Below are 15,542 nucleotides of genomic sequence, written 5' to 3'. Positions count from 1 at the left end.
CTGAGCATTGCCAGGTGTAGCCCAAAAACAAAAAGGACAAAAAAAAATCATATAGACTTTTATTTTTTTTTTTGTGGGTCACACCGCTCAATGCACAGGGGTTACTCCTGGCTCTGCACTCAGGAATTACTCCTCACAGTGCTGGGGGGCGGGGGGGGAAGCCATATGGGATGCTGGGAATCGAACCCAGGTTGGCCGTGTGCAAGGCAAACGCCTTACCCACTGTGCTATCACTCCAGCCCCAGCATATATAGACTTTTTTTTTAAATAGACTTTCAGAGAGCCAAAGTTAACTTTTATTTGCTGGGCTGGAGAGACAATGTGGGTTAGTATGGCATAAGGTCCCCCAAGCACCACCAGGAGACACTCCTGAACACAGAGCCAAGAACCCCCAAATACCACTGGAGTGTCAATCACTCTGGAGTAAAATAAAATAGTGGATTTTATGTTATACCAATTATATATTTTCTCTTGGGAGGGACTGTCCCAGCAGTGTTCAGGGGATCCTGGGTCATGTGGTAAAACTTGGTGATTCAAGTGAGAGGGGTCTGTGCTAAGGCCCAAGGATGGATGCGGAGCTAGTCAGTCCTGTAATGCCAGGAACAACAGGACCACCCCAACAGTGCTCAGGGGCCTCCGGAGTTACCACCAGTCATGTTCCAGGGACCATGTGTTGGCCAAGTTCAAACTCAGGTCCTGACACTGAGCTATCTCAGGGGCAACTGCTGGCTCCGTTCAGGAGTGACTGCAGGTGCTGCTCAGGGAAACACACGTGGTGCTGATGACTGATGAACCAGGGTAAGGCTATAAGCAAGGTGAGTGCCGTATTATCTCTCCAGTCCCAGTATACACATTTTTAAAGGGTGGAAGGTCATTCAAAATCTGTACTCTGGGGCAGGAGTGACAGTCCAATAAGTACGGCACTTGCCATGAGCACAGATGACCTGAGTTTGATCTCCAGCACCACATACGGTTCCCTGAGCCAAGAGTAAGCCCTGAGCACCACTGGGTGTGGCCTCCCCCCAAACAAGCAAACAAACAAACCTGTACCATAACACAAGCATCTGAAAAGTGTGTGTGAGTGTCGTGCGCATGCACACATTCCAGAGAACAATGAAATCCAGAGCCTCATACACATGTGAAGCTTGTGCTCTACTACCGAGTTACATCCCCAGCCTTAGAAAATACCCTTTTTTTCCTTCCTCCCTCCCTTCCTTCCTTTTTGTAAATCCATTTGGTTTACAAACCAATTTGGTCCCCAGACCATAACCAGTGGTGCCTGCCAAGTGCTCGGGGCTCATGTGATGCTAAGGATCAAACTCAGGACCTCAAATATATTAAGTACTAAGTACGCATGAGCAACCTCCTCCACCTCCTGAAAATTACTCGTCCATTTAATAGTCACTTGTGTCAGGGCACACACTCAGCAGCGCCACTCCCAGCTTGATGCTCAGAGCTGCCAGACACGTTGGGGAACCATGAAGTGCCGGATACTTGACCCAGGGCTGTTGCAAGCAAAGCATACACCTCAGTCCTTAGAACTACCTCTCCAGCTCAGAACCTCATTTTATTTTTTTTTTCAGAACCTCATTTTAAAAAAATGAATAAATACAGTAAGTTAAACTTAATACAACTAAAGGAGGGACCAGAGTAAGACACTTGCTTTGGCAGTGCACAGAGGACCATACAAGATGCCGGGGACTGAACTTGGGTCAGCAAAGTGCAAGGCAAGTGCCCAAGTGGCTGTACAATCTCTCCAGCCCCATGAAGAGTTTTAAAGTGCTAAAATTACTCCACAACTGTTTTATTAGAAGCTATTTTTTAAAAAAATCAAGATTATAAAGGCACAAATCATCCCACTTTTATTAGTTTCCTCATCTTTTCTCCTTCAGTAATTCACAGTAGAAAGAGTAGGCCGGGGGTGGGAGGGATATTATCCATGGTGGTGGAAAATGGGCACTGGTGGAGGGATGGGTATTTCATCATTGTATAACCGAAACCCAAGCACAAAAATTTGTAAATCTACAACTGTACCTCATGCTGTTCCACTAATAAAAATTAAAAAAAAAAAGAGTAGGCCAATGGTTATTAACTTTACATATACCCACTCCCTCGCCTCAACATTTCAGCAAAATCAAGTATCTCTTTTATGAACATGAGGCAGAGACAGAGACTGGTCAGATATTAGCCAAAGCAGGTTTCTCATTTTCTTGGATAAGAAAGCATGTACTCCAGCCCTCTGAACTATCTCTGAGTTATAATCAATACAGAAAAAGAAAAAGCCTGAGAGGCCCTATAAATTATTTTTAAACATAATCTTTCATTGCTTTTCCACATTCTTCAACTTAATGTACATATGATAAAGTGACAAAGAGCCTGTTTCTCCAAAGGAGCCATTTACCTATTTAAAAACTTCACGAGAGCAAGAAATAACACGAGTCATCATATATGCTTTTTGATCGCTAATATATGTGTAAACTTATAAACATGCATTAAGACTCTCTTAGAATTCAAAATAGTCGATATGTCATATCTCACACAACATAGTATTTTGCTATCTTTTAAATCAGAAATTGACTCTGTTTAATCCACATTCATAAGACTTCATTTTTTTTAATTTACTTTTTGTTTTTTTGGGCCACACCCAGAAATGCTCAGGGGTTACTCCTGGCTCTGCACTCAGGAATTACTCCTGGTGGTACTCAGGGGCCCATATGGGATGCCAATGATCAAACCTGGACACTAAGCACCCTACCTGCTGTACTATCACTCAGAAGTTCCTCATAGTTCTTAAAAAGACTATCATTCCTCATGATTTTCTAAATGTTAATCTGACATTATTCTCTCCAATCAAACACTTTTATTTTTTGGTGGAAAGGGGTAGGGGGCACACTCAGTGGTTCTCAGGGCTAACCTGGCTCTGCACTCAGGGATCACACCTGGCAGGACTTAAGGGATCACATAGGGTGCTGGGAGTCTAACCTAAGTCTAACTTCAGTTGGCCTTGTGCAAAGCAAACACCCTACCCTCTGTACTATCCCAACCTAATGCTTTCAAGTAAATGTTCTGCCAGAAATTATTTATGATTTTCTGTAATTCCTGTCTTCTTCAACTTTATTACGACTCTAAATACATGTATTTTTTAGTTGCATGAGAGAACCATAAAAGTGACATGATACAAAATAAGAACCTCCCCTTTTCTAAAAACACTTATATTACCCAATACAACAGTCAGTAGACTCAGTCTTCAAAGGCACAAGTCCTACAAGATGAACATTTGTGACAAGTACCTGTAAATGCTGGAAAGACCGATATCCTCAAATTCTGAAAGCCACTAAATCATCAATAAAGAGATGAGAAAGAAGAAAGAAGGGAAAGTGGGAAAGGCCCTTCTGGGGCAATGACTACTGATGTCCCTAAAAATCTCATGTACCACACTTAACCTCTGTCCAATTTTGTTCCATTATAACAACAATTGTAGTAAAAGGTCTTCCCTTGGTTATTTCCCATGTAAACCCAGACCTCAAAATGAGCAAGAAAAATCTCTACAATCCCTATTTTTATTGAAACTAGCCACAACCTGAAATAACTAGACTTGAGTATGACTTTATTAGCCCAACACACCAGATTGGCTAATAAGCACTCCCACCCTTTTTTTTTTTTAAGCTGCCAGTGTTCCCTAAAGGACCAAAGATAAATAAAAATAAAGAACAAACAACACAAAGAAAGCAAGACATCTAAAAAGAAAAGGTGGGGATGAGGGAAAAACAAAGAACCACAGACTAATCCAAAATGCCCCCCTATGCTAAATGCTGCCTTACTCTGAATGTGCTTTCTATGCGTCTTTCCAGAGCAGGGATATGATTAAGACAGGAAGAGCCACCTGCTCTGCCTGCTCAAAATCAGAGCTTACCTCCTTAGATTGGTGGCCTTTGCCAAGTTTGGAACACCTTCCATCTCTGTTGTCTTCTGCCCCATCAGACTGCTGATAGGCCTACGGGGGGAAGAAAGAGAAACAGACCTGCTAGAATGCCATATCCAACTGATTATTTGCCTCCTCTAAAAGGAATTATCAGTTCTTACTACTCATGGAAGGCAGATAATCCAACTGTTACTTGGCCTGGGAAGATTGCATAGGTCCTCCAAGAGCTTCTCCTTAAACAATCTGGCAACCAAGTCTCAAAAGGCAAGCAAGAATCAAATGCTAACTTCAGAGCAAACAGTATTGCACAACCACAACGAAACAATGGAGCAACTCTTCTACCAACTAAATCCTTCACCAGTGTCCCTAAATTTCAAATTTTTTAAAGATACATTACTAATAAATGATGCAATTTGAAATTCTAAAGTAGTCTCGTCAATCAACAATCATAACCTGAAAGCAGAGTAGAAAGGATAACTTCAAAATTCCCTAAGTAAAGGAGTTTCTTCAGCTGACCTAGATATGTTGAAGATATAACCGAGACCACCCGTGACAGAAAGCTGACAACCCTCTTTCAGGTGTCTGTGCTGACAAGAGTTCAGACTTGACTACCTAAGCACATATTTCTTTGTTCTACCTTCAGAGTCAAAAATCACTTCCTCGTGATCAACTCAAATCAACACATTCATTTCTTCCAGTCATCCAAATTTATAAACAAGCAAATTGCTATCTCCCTTATTCATTTCCTTATGTGTTTGAAGGGTTAACCAAAACATTTCTGCTCCCTCAGATAAATCACCGAAACTCACAACCCGTCTCAGATAAATCACCAAGACTCTTTAACCCTTCCACAATAATTTTATATTAATCCTTTAGTTGCCAATATTAAGTAAAAGCTATCTTTAGTAACCACAACTTTCAACAGGCAACTCTAAGGTACAAATGTCCTAGTTTATAAGACAAAAAAAAAAAATCTGTAGACTACACAGTATATTATCTTATAAGGCAAAATGTGCTTGGATAAATTATTTTGTACCTAATTTTCTGCTTTTCCTCTCATATATAAGCTCTTAAAACAACCTGCAAATGAAATTTATTACATATACAGATATTCTGGATATTGCAAATAACTAAATTTTAATCAAATGAATTAAAAAAGTACTTTTTAAGTAAGAATTTCAGGGGTTGGAAAGATAGCACAGAAGGTAGGGTGTTTTCCTTGCAAATGGCAGACCTGGGTTCAATCCCCAGCATCACATATGGTCCCTTCCAAAATTACCAGGGGTAATTCCTGAGTCCAGAACCAGAAGTAGCCCAGGAGCACTTCCTGGTGTGGCCCAAAAAAGAAAAAAAAACAAAAAATGTATGAATTTCATGTTTCATATGTTAAATCAACAGATATAAATCTGAACTCCTATATCTACTTTATTTTATCCTTTCAGGGACTGGAGAGATAGTACAGCAGGTAGTGCATTTGCCTTGACTGTGGCTAACCCAGGCTCAATGCCTAGCATCCCACTGACCCCAAGCATCACCATGAGTGATTCCTGAGTGCAGAGCCAGGAATAACCTCTGAGCATCACAGCGTGTGGTCCCAAGACAAAAACAAACAAAAAGCTTTCAAGCCAGGAAGATGACTCAATGGACTAGAATACATGACATACTTTCATAGAGCTTCCAGATCAATCCTTAGCACCACATAGTCTCTCCAAACAGGTCCTAAACACCACCACCACCACGCACACACACAAAAAAATTTTTTTTCCTTTTTGGGTCACACCCAGCAATGCACAGGGGTTACTCCTGGCTCTGCACTCAGGAATTACTCCTGGTGGTGCTTGGGGACCATATGGGATGCTGGGAATCGAACCTGGGTCGGCCACGTGCAAGGCAAATGCCCTACCTGCTGTGCTATCGCTCCAGCCCCCACACACAATATCTTAATAAAGGGTTAATATCCAAATATTTAAAGCACTGACAGAACCATACAAAAAACAAAACATCTACCCCAAGGGTCCCAAAAAATGGGGAAAGGACATTTGCACCCCTATATTCCTTGTAGCACTATCCATAATAGCCAATATCAGGAAACAACCCAAGTGTTCAAGAACAAATGACTGAATAAAGAAAAGAAACTGGTTTATATACACAACAGAGTATTACTCAGCTAGGGACAGAGCAATGGAGAGGTCTTTTTCTTGAACACAGCCATCCTGGGTTTGATCTCCAGCATCCCATATGGTGACCAGAGCACTGCCAGAAGTAATTCCTGAGTGCAGAGCCAGGAGTCACCCCAGAGCATCAGGTGTGACCCAAAAAGCCAAAAAAAAAAAAGTATTACTCAGCTATAAGAAAAGATAAAATCATGCAGCTTGCTGATACGTGAATGGATATGGTATCACGCTGAGTAAAGTTAGTCAGAGGGAGAGAGACCAACACAGAATAACCTCTCTTATATGCAAGACAATAAGAAATATAATAGTAGAATAACAAATGCCCAAAGGCAATGGAAACAAAACACATGAGAATCGTGCTTCAGTGCATGCCACGTGGGGCAGGAGGACTGGATAGGGCAGGGGACACTACAACAAATGAGAAGGATAATGTTCAACTAGGAGAAGAGGTGGGGCTGAAAGGGAGTAGAGTAGTATGCCCGGGACACTGCTGGCCACAGTACTGTAAGTCACAGTGTCAAAGGTTCCACGTGAAAAAGTGCCTCTTATAGAGGCAGGCAGGTGGGTGGGAGGCAACGGTGCGAGGCAAGGGATCAAGGGCACTGGTGAAGGAAAGTGGACACTGGTGAAGGGGTTGGTGCTAGAACACTACTACTGAAACAAAGTTATTCAATCATGAATAACTTAAAGTCATTCAATCATGAGTAACTTTATAACTCATAGTAAATAACTGAATAAATATGCTTTCAACAAGTAAATCATCAGCAACCCAAACACTTTCATCACTCTAAAAATAAAGTAGGAGGGACTACCTATTGATAAAATTTAAGTGGAAAAGGTAGCGTATTATTTAGAATTTCAGAATATTAATAGGCATAATCAACTACAATGCACAGCAGTGGACCGGAAAAAATTTTCAATTGACATGAAGGTTTTTGATTTATTTTATTTTGAAACTTTTGTTTTTGTTGCTTTTTGGTGGCAGGGTTTAAACCCACGACCTCTAAAAGAATGCTTTGAATTTGTGTTTTTAAGCAAATTGAAAAACAGTGGCATAAGATACTTAAGCCCTTTCAACTATTAAGCTATACCTGGTGACCAATTTTCTCCTCTGCTGTGAAATTCTAAATGATCAATCCTACCAGTGACAGATTTTGTTTATAAACAACTCCCAACTATAAGTCTGTTTTAAGCCACTTGTTATTTTTTAAAATACATGCATTATGCTAAACAGTTCTAGCAAAATTTCTAGCAGTAATTCTTATGAATAATAAGTGATTTCCTTTCAATAATAATGTTTGAAAGAAAAGGTCTGAAGGTACTTTATTTGATTAAGATCTTGTTACCAGATTTTAAAAGTAAATGTCAATTTAAAAATAAATGTTAAATTGTTTAAGATAAAAATAAATAAAGTAAGTAAATGTTAGCATGGGAATGAAAGGGTAGGAAGGCCAGAGTACAGGTCTCCAAAAGAAATGTCTTCCATTCACAAGCACCTTTTTCTACTTAAAACACTGCCATTAAATCTTGTCATCTTCTCCACAATTCAACAGAAAAGTCACCTGTCACAACTTCAAGGATGAGTTTCAGGGAAGAAACTTTTTACAAAAGAGAATGAAATAATGACTTTTTTTTTGCTTTTTGGGTCATACCTGGCGATGCTCAGGGGTTACTCCTGACTTTGCACTCAGGAACCACTCCTGGCAGTGCTCAGGGGACCATATGGGATGCTGGGAATCAAACCCAGGTTGGCTGCATGCGAGGCAAACATCCTACCTGCTGTGCTATCTCTCCAGCCCCCAAATAATGACTGCTTTTTAAATTCTTTCTCTAATTAACTCCTTAAGCTAACATTGTAAATAATGATTCAAATTTATGACTTATTGTGGCCGGAGTAATAGTACACTGGGTAGGGCATTTGCCTTGCATTCAGCCTACCTGGGTTCAATCTCCGGCATCCAATATCGTCCCCCGAACACTGCCAGTAGTAATTCCTTAGTGCAGAGCCAGAAGTAACCCTTGAGCCTCTCTGAGTGTGACCCAAAAAAAATTATGGCTTATTAAAAATAAAATGAAACTTGCTGGAAGTATTGTCCAATTCTGTTCACATTAAAAATGGCCCAATTCTATTATATGCCAGAAATGCCCAATTTGTTCATATTCCTTGATCTACTTCCTTAAAAATTGAGAAAACTGTCAAAAAGGAAGGGGAATCTGGCATTACTAGAGGAGACCTTGAACATTGCAGGTGTGACCAAGAAAACAAAAACAAAGAACAGAGAAATCTATGGTTCTAAAAAAAATACTCTCTCCAGGAGCTGGAGTGATAGCACAAAGGATAGGGCATTTGCCTTGCAAGTGGCTGACCTGGGTTCGATCCTTGGCATCCCATATGGTCCCCCAAGCACTGCTAGGAGTGATTACAGGGTGCAGAGCCAAGAGTAACCTCTGAGCACTGCTGGGTGTGTACAGAAAAGAAAAAAAGAAAAAGAAAATACTTCAGTATGATTATAACTCACTACACTGGGAAAAAATAACCAACCAAAAAACCATAAATTTGCATTTTTAATCCACTTTTTTTCACTTTTTTTTCTTTTTGGGTCACACCCGGCAATGCACAGGGGTCACTCCTGGTTCTGCACTCAGGAATTACTCCTGGCGATGCTCAGGGGACCATATGGGATGCTGGGAATCGAACCTGGGTCGGCCGGGTGGAAGGCAAACACCCTACCCGCTGTGCTATCGCTCCAGCCCCTTTTTCACTTTTAAGAGCCCATTGTTACAGGGGCTGGAGAGACTACAGCAGGTAGGGCTTTTGCCTTGCACTCAGTCAACTTGGGTTTGATCCCCAGCACCCCATATGGTCCCCTGAGCACTGCCAGGAGTGATCCTTGCCTGCAGACGCAGGAGTAACCCCTGAGCATTGCCAAGTGTGGCCCCAAAACAAAACAAAAACATTATCATTACAATTAGTTATAAATGTATAAAATGTAAACCAAAAGAAACAAAATTTAAACATGCCAGCCAGATAAGATCCTCCTAAGTCCTTATAGTTCAAATTTTGAACCAGTACTTTGTATTTTGTTCTGATGCAGGAGATATAGTATGGCAGATAAGGAACTTCCTTGGTTCAATCCTCAGCATCACATATGGTTCCCTGAGCACTTAGCCTGAGCAAGTTCTGAGCAAGGTCAGATGTGGTCCTCAAACAAAAACAAAAAAACAGAAATGAGAGACATTTATTTGTTGTGCTGAAGAGACAGTACAGTGGGTAGGGTGCTTGCCTCATACACAGCTTTCTTAGGTTAGATCCCCAGCAGTCCTACCTGAGTCCTGCCAGGGAGTGATCCCTTGAGCACAGCAGGAGCAGCCCCCAAACAAACAAATCCAAGTGTTTTGTGAGGGATCAAAAATGCAAGAGCACATGCTTTGCATGCAGGATGCCCAGGTCCTGTCCCTGGCACTGCATGGTCTGTCAGCATTGCCAGGAATGAGCCCTGAACCAGGAGTAGCCACTGACTAGCAAGTGTGGTCCATTAAATTAATTAATCAAAAAATGCAAGCACAAAAATTTGTAAGTCTACAACTGTACCTCATGGTGCTTCACTAATAAAAATTTTTTAAAAAATTCAAACACAAAGTGTTCTAAGTTTCTAAGTAGCCCATGTTAAAAAAAAGAGAGAGAGAAAAGAAATAGTTATTAAATAGATGACCTTTCCTCCTCAGAGAAAAGAAAGCACAGCCCCTCAAGAAAAACAAAAATTAATAAGACAGCAACAGCAACGTTTCTGAATAAAGGATGTGGGCAAACATTTATAAAATATTAAAAGCTACACAGGGAAAATATTACAACGCTAAGGAAAAGACGCGAAATTATATACATGAGCTGAAGAGGCAGTGTACAATGGATAAGGCACTCGCCTTACACAAAGCGGACCCAGGTTTGATTCCTGGCACCCGATATGGTCCTGAGAGCCCTACAGAGCCAGGAGTACCTCTGTAGCCCTGAGCAACAGCATTTGTGGCCCCAAAACAAAACTATATATTCTAACAGCATTTTAATGATTCATGAAAATGTACATATACATCAAAACATAAAACATGAAAAAAGACTCGAAGATAGTACATACAATCTCTTTTCCCCACAAAACTGTGGTTCCTTTGAGTCCAACGACCCCCATATTCTTCCATACCACATCTGTACCTAAGCAGAACTCATCAACATAAAAAATATTTTCTGAAAAACCCACTCCTGCCATACTATGAAACAAGGCTTAATGAAAACTCCTTACAAAGCCGAAAAGCATGATCCACAACTTCCATATTTTATGCCACATGTATTTCATAGTCTTCTTAAGACTCACAAAATGCTAAGGACAAAGAACTGCTATGTTACTCCCAGATAAAAAATTAATAAATAACTTTTCAAAAACTGCTTTATTCTGATCGGAATGTAGCTCAGTACATATTTTGCTAATGAGGCCCTGGATTTGATTCCTAACACCAAAACAAAATGAACCGGGCTGGAGAGATAATGCAGTTGACCCCTGGCACATCTGGGCCCCTGAGCACCACCAGGAGTGATTCCTGAGTACAGACCCAGGAGTAGCCTCTTGAGCGCAGCCAAAAGCAAAACGACATGCTTTTATAAAAATGTATCTCACGTAGTTTGAATTTTAAAAAGAAACTAGAAACCTATAAATTTTTTATGTACTTAACTTCTTGACACTGTGAAATCATACCACAAACCAAGCAGGTTCCATACCAGTAAGAACTGTGAAGTATGTCCCTGAGTTCAGTTCCTTTTTTAAAAGACTTTTTCTTACTTTCCAAGTAGCAAGCAATTTCAACCAAAATTTTCCACACTGACGTAAGACTTTATATTTAAAACAGGAGCTGGACTTTTATTATGGCTACTTTTTACTTCTTTTGTGGGGTAAGAAGGAGGGGCAGGCCACTCCCAGTAGCACATGGTTACTATGCAATGTTAGGGATCAGACATGGGCTTCCTGGCTCGAGCAATTAGTGCTTCTGAGAGGAAAAAACAAGAAGACATAAAACACTGACCACAAAAGTTGGATAAAATTTACTGGACTGGGGCAGGGAACTAGCGCAAAGAACGAGTGTGCATGTTCTGCATGTGGATGAATTCTGCTTCAGGATTAAGCACTGGCAGATGTCACACACACACACACACACACACACACACACACACACACACACACCCCAAAAAAATAAAAATGAAAGAAAAAGAAAGTTTACTGGCACTGGCAGGTGTCTCTCACACACACACACACACACACACACACACACACACACACACACAAATAAAAACAAAAGAAAAAGTTTACCGGACTAAATGTGGCACAAGCGCGCGCATGTGTGCGTGCGGGCACAGACACCCCAAAAAAATAAAAAGAAAAAGAAAGTTTACTGGACTAAATAAAATCTGGAAGACTGAAGACAAATTTCAAGATACTCAGCTATCTTAAATTGATTACATCCCTTAATTTTAAAATTGAAAATATTTTGTTGTTGTTGACTAGAAGGGAACAGGAAAAAGGTTTTCTTGATTTTAGAAATAAAATAAGTATATTAAAAAATTAATTCTATTCAGCTACTGTTATGGAAAGAAAAAAAGCAGCATCCCCTCTGAATATAAAAAACATATTTTGGTACCAAACTTCAAGTATTAGGTTAATCTTCCTTCAGTATCTCCATTGCCACAGAAGTACACTACTTAACGCATAAAAAAAAATTCTAAACAAGAAGTTAGTTCCTTTCAAAACCAAAAAGAAAATTTCCTTAAGTCAAAATTTGGTCATTTTCATAAATCAGAAGTAAAATGTGATAGGTAGATCAATAAGAGATTAATTAGGTCAATGTTGCCTTGATGTTTAATTCCAACGTCATTTTTCTTTTTTTGAGGGGAGGTAGCACACCAGCTTGGGAGCTGCCCCTGGCTCCGTGCTCAGGAGACCATGGTGGGTCTTCAACCCACAGCTCGATCCATGTACTCCAGCCCTTTGAGCCATCTCTCCACCCCTCAAAAGAAAGAAAAAGAAAAGCAAAAAAATTTTGGGGCAGTGCTCAGGGGTCACTCCTGGTGGTGACCAAGGCAATAAGTAGCAGCAGGAATCAGAGACTACGACAGGAGCTACCAGCGGCAAAGCATGAGCTCATGCCCTTAAAAGTGGCCTTCCCAGTAAGAGGGCAGTGTGGAGGGCAGGGTAGTTGAGTCACACCAGCAATGCTCAGGGGCTACATCTTGGCTCCTTGCTCAGGGATCACTCCTGACAGTGCACAGGGATCAAAATGGTGTCAGCCACATGCAAGGCAAGCATTTTGATCCCTGTACTATCTCTCCAGTGCCTCTCAATAACTTTTAAATTTCAAAGCTGTTTCTCTTACAGTTTAAATTTTGAAGGAATACCCAAAGCTTTGGGTGTTGCACCAAAATTAGTATGATCCACACGTGCACACCCTAGAATCCCGCATGATGAAAACAACAAGTTAGCCACAAAGGCTGACCATTAATGACAACGAAGAAGACTGAGAGGGATCGCTGATGCAACCATTTCTGCAGACACTGGGGTACCTCACAAAAATGTGAATGGAGAAAACTAAACCTAGTTCCCAGGTCTCCTTCTTGAGTCTAGAGGACAATTCCAAGCACATTCTTGGAACCCTATTCAAATGTCAACATGAGTCACTGTATTATTAGAACCCACACTTTAAAATGTACTTGTAAAAAGAGGTATTTTTACTTACTCTGGTCAGCATAGTTTTTTGCTTTGAGTTCAAGCTGTCTTGTTTGAGACTCTAAAGATTCCACTCGGGTCTGTAAATCCTTTTTTTCCTGTTCTTGAGAGTCTTCAAATTCAATGAATTTCTAATAAAGGAAGGAAAATACATGTTTTCATTAGAGAAACAGTATTTTTAACAGCTACAACTAATATTTCTAGGCATCAAGAATCACAATTAGCTATACCTGAAAACAGCTTAGAATCAATAACTTAGGTTCTCTTTTTTTTTTTTTTGGAGGGAGGGGCCACACCTGGCAATGCTCAGGGGTTACTCCTGGCTCTGCATACAGCAATCACTCCTGGTGGTATTCAGGAGACCTTATGGGGTATAGGGGATCAAACCCTGGTTCATCATATACAAGGCAAATGCCCTACCTTGCTGTACTACCTCCCCAGTCCTGACTATTAGTTTCTCTACAAAAATTGACTTAAAGCCTCCCAGCACAGGGCTCCAGGAGAAAGTTCAAACAGCAGACCACATGCCTCGCATGTGATGGGGTGTGGATTTGATCCTTAGTAACAGGTGTCCTGAATACTACAAGGTGTGACTCTAATTTTTTAAAAGGAGGGGAAGAGGTCGACAGAAAGTACAGTGGGGAGGGCACTTCCCTTGCATGTAGCCGACCTGGGTTCAATCCCCAGCATCCCATATGGCTCCCTGAGTACCACCATGAATGATTCCTGAGTGTAGAGTCAGGAGTAACCCAAGTATTGCCAAAAACAAAACAAAAAAATCAATGAGCCAATTTTTTAAGAAGGGGAGGGGGGAGATACCTCAATGAACTGGAGCTCATGTTTTGCATGTGGGAGGCCTGGGTTCAATCCCAGCCCTGCCTCACTGCCTGGAATAAACCCTGAGTAAGAAGCCTGAACACTATGGAATGTGACCCAAAAGCCAATAGCAAACTTTCAGGTATAAAATTAATAATTTGTTTATGGTGTTTTCTTTTCTTTCTTTTTTTTCTTGGGGGGGGTCACATCTGGTGATGCTCAGGGTTTACTTCTGACTCTGCACTCAGGAATTACTACTGGCAGTGCTCGGAGGACCATATGGGATGCCAGGGATCGAACCCGGGTTGGCCGCTGCAAGACAAACTCCCTACCCACTGTACTACTGCTCTGGCCCCAAGTGGTGTTTTCATTTTATACAAGACATTCCAAAGGAAATATGTATAATCTCCAAATATGTAAATCTTTTAATATATTTACATATTCATTGGAGTTGTTCAACACTAGTATTTTTGTAGTTTTGTGTACAACAGAGAATTAGAGAATGATGAAATAACAATAAATATTTGTTAGGCTCCTAGACTCCCTGAAGATTTTAAACTCCTATGAAAGGGCGAGGGAGCCCAATGGGCTGAACATGTTTTGCAGTCCCAGGTCTGTATGGTTTCCCCACACCAGCAACCACTGGGAGTAACTCCCAAGCAACACCAGGTATGGGCCACCACGCCACAAAGAACTTCTTTTGACTAAAATAAACTGCTGGGGCCAATAGTACTGTGTGCAAGGCTCTTACTTTTCACACATCAACCTGGGTTTGATCCCCAGCATCCCATATGATCCCCTTAATGACTCCTGAATGGAGAGCCAGAGTTACCCCTGGGTGTGACTGAAGCCCCCCCAAAATTAAATAAAATAAAAAACTCCTAAGGAAAAGAACAGGTGCTAAAAATTAACTTAACGAAGCCAAAGAAGTAGTGCAGGGTGTAAGGTGTTTGCCTTGCATGTGGCCAATCCAGGTTTGATCCCCAACACCACATGTGGTCCCCTGAGCCCTGCCAGGAGTAATGTGATACATATATGTATATCTGATTTACTAAAACTTGACATTTTTACATCCAATTGTCAAATCTCAATCCTCACCTTATTCATTCTGCATCACGTAACAACTGATCACTCACTCCTTAAATTCCTTTCTTTTTTAGCCTCAATTTCCAGACCAGGTATATAGCTCAGGGTAGAGCACTTTGTTGCAATTGTTAGGCTTGGGATTTGATCCCTAATATCAAGATCTGGTCCTCAGATTCTTTCTAATTTATTTGTTGCTCCGTTTTGATCTTCTTTGTTGGTTCTTTGTCTTGTCCTCAACTTTGTAACACTGGCAAGCAACCTAACACTCTGATTCAAGCCTCCTTGCAATTCCTCCAACACTTCAAGTTCTTGGGCAACTTTTCTCTGTTGTTTATTTTTATTCCCTGATGATCTCCAGTTTCATGGCTTTAAACACTAATTATATGTTGACAATTTCCACGCTTCTAGCTGAGTCTCTCCACTAGCTATAAATTCTAGATTTTTAGACCCAACTGCTTACTGGACAACTTCATCTGAATATCTAATAAGCATCTTCAACTTACCATGTCAAAGATGATTCCCCATGTTCTTACCTAGCTCATTTAATTACTCTGGTCAACTGTGCCGGCCCAAAACACTGAAATCTACTTAGTCTCTTCTCTTTCTCTAATACCTCATTATTCACTGTGCATCTACTGGCACTACTTTTTGTCAAATCCACCACCATCCTAGTCAGTTCTACCTACTGCCTAAATTACTATAATAACCTAATTGGTTTCCTAACTTCTACACTTGCCCCTCTACAATCTATTCTCAATATATCCATTTGGGTAATCCTTTCAA

General features: G+C 40.8%; 1 protein-coding gene across 4 annotated transcripts in view; it reads right to left on the bottom strand.

The window, feature by feature from the left end:
* The window catches only part of SPAG9 (sperm associated antigen 9), a 119,841-nt gene that overhangs the window by 82,724 nt on the left and 21,575 nt on the right, over nt 1-15,542 (bottom strand). For all 4 annotated transcript variants that reach the window (XM_056128187.1, XM_056128189.1, XM_056128188.1 and 1 more), the window contains exon 2: nt 12,868-12,988. In XM_056128187.1, coding sequence (XP_055984162.1) covers nt 12,868-12,988 — 121 coding nt within the window. The remainder of the gene's footprint in view (nt 1-12,867; nt 12,989-15,542) is intronic.

This window comes from Sorex fumeus, unplaced genomic scaffold (assembly GCF_029834395.1).
Source record: "Sorex fumeus unplaced genomic scaffold, SorFum_2.1 ptg000063l, whole genome shotgun sequence".
In the NCBI taxonomy this organism is placed as follows: Eukaryota; Metazoa; Chordata; class Mammalia; order Eulipotyphla; family Soricidae; genus Sorex; species Sorex fumeus.
Note: the sequence above shows the minus strand (reverse complement) of the source record. Positions and strands in the feature narration are given on the sequence as shown.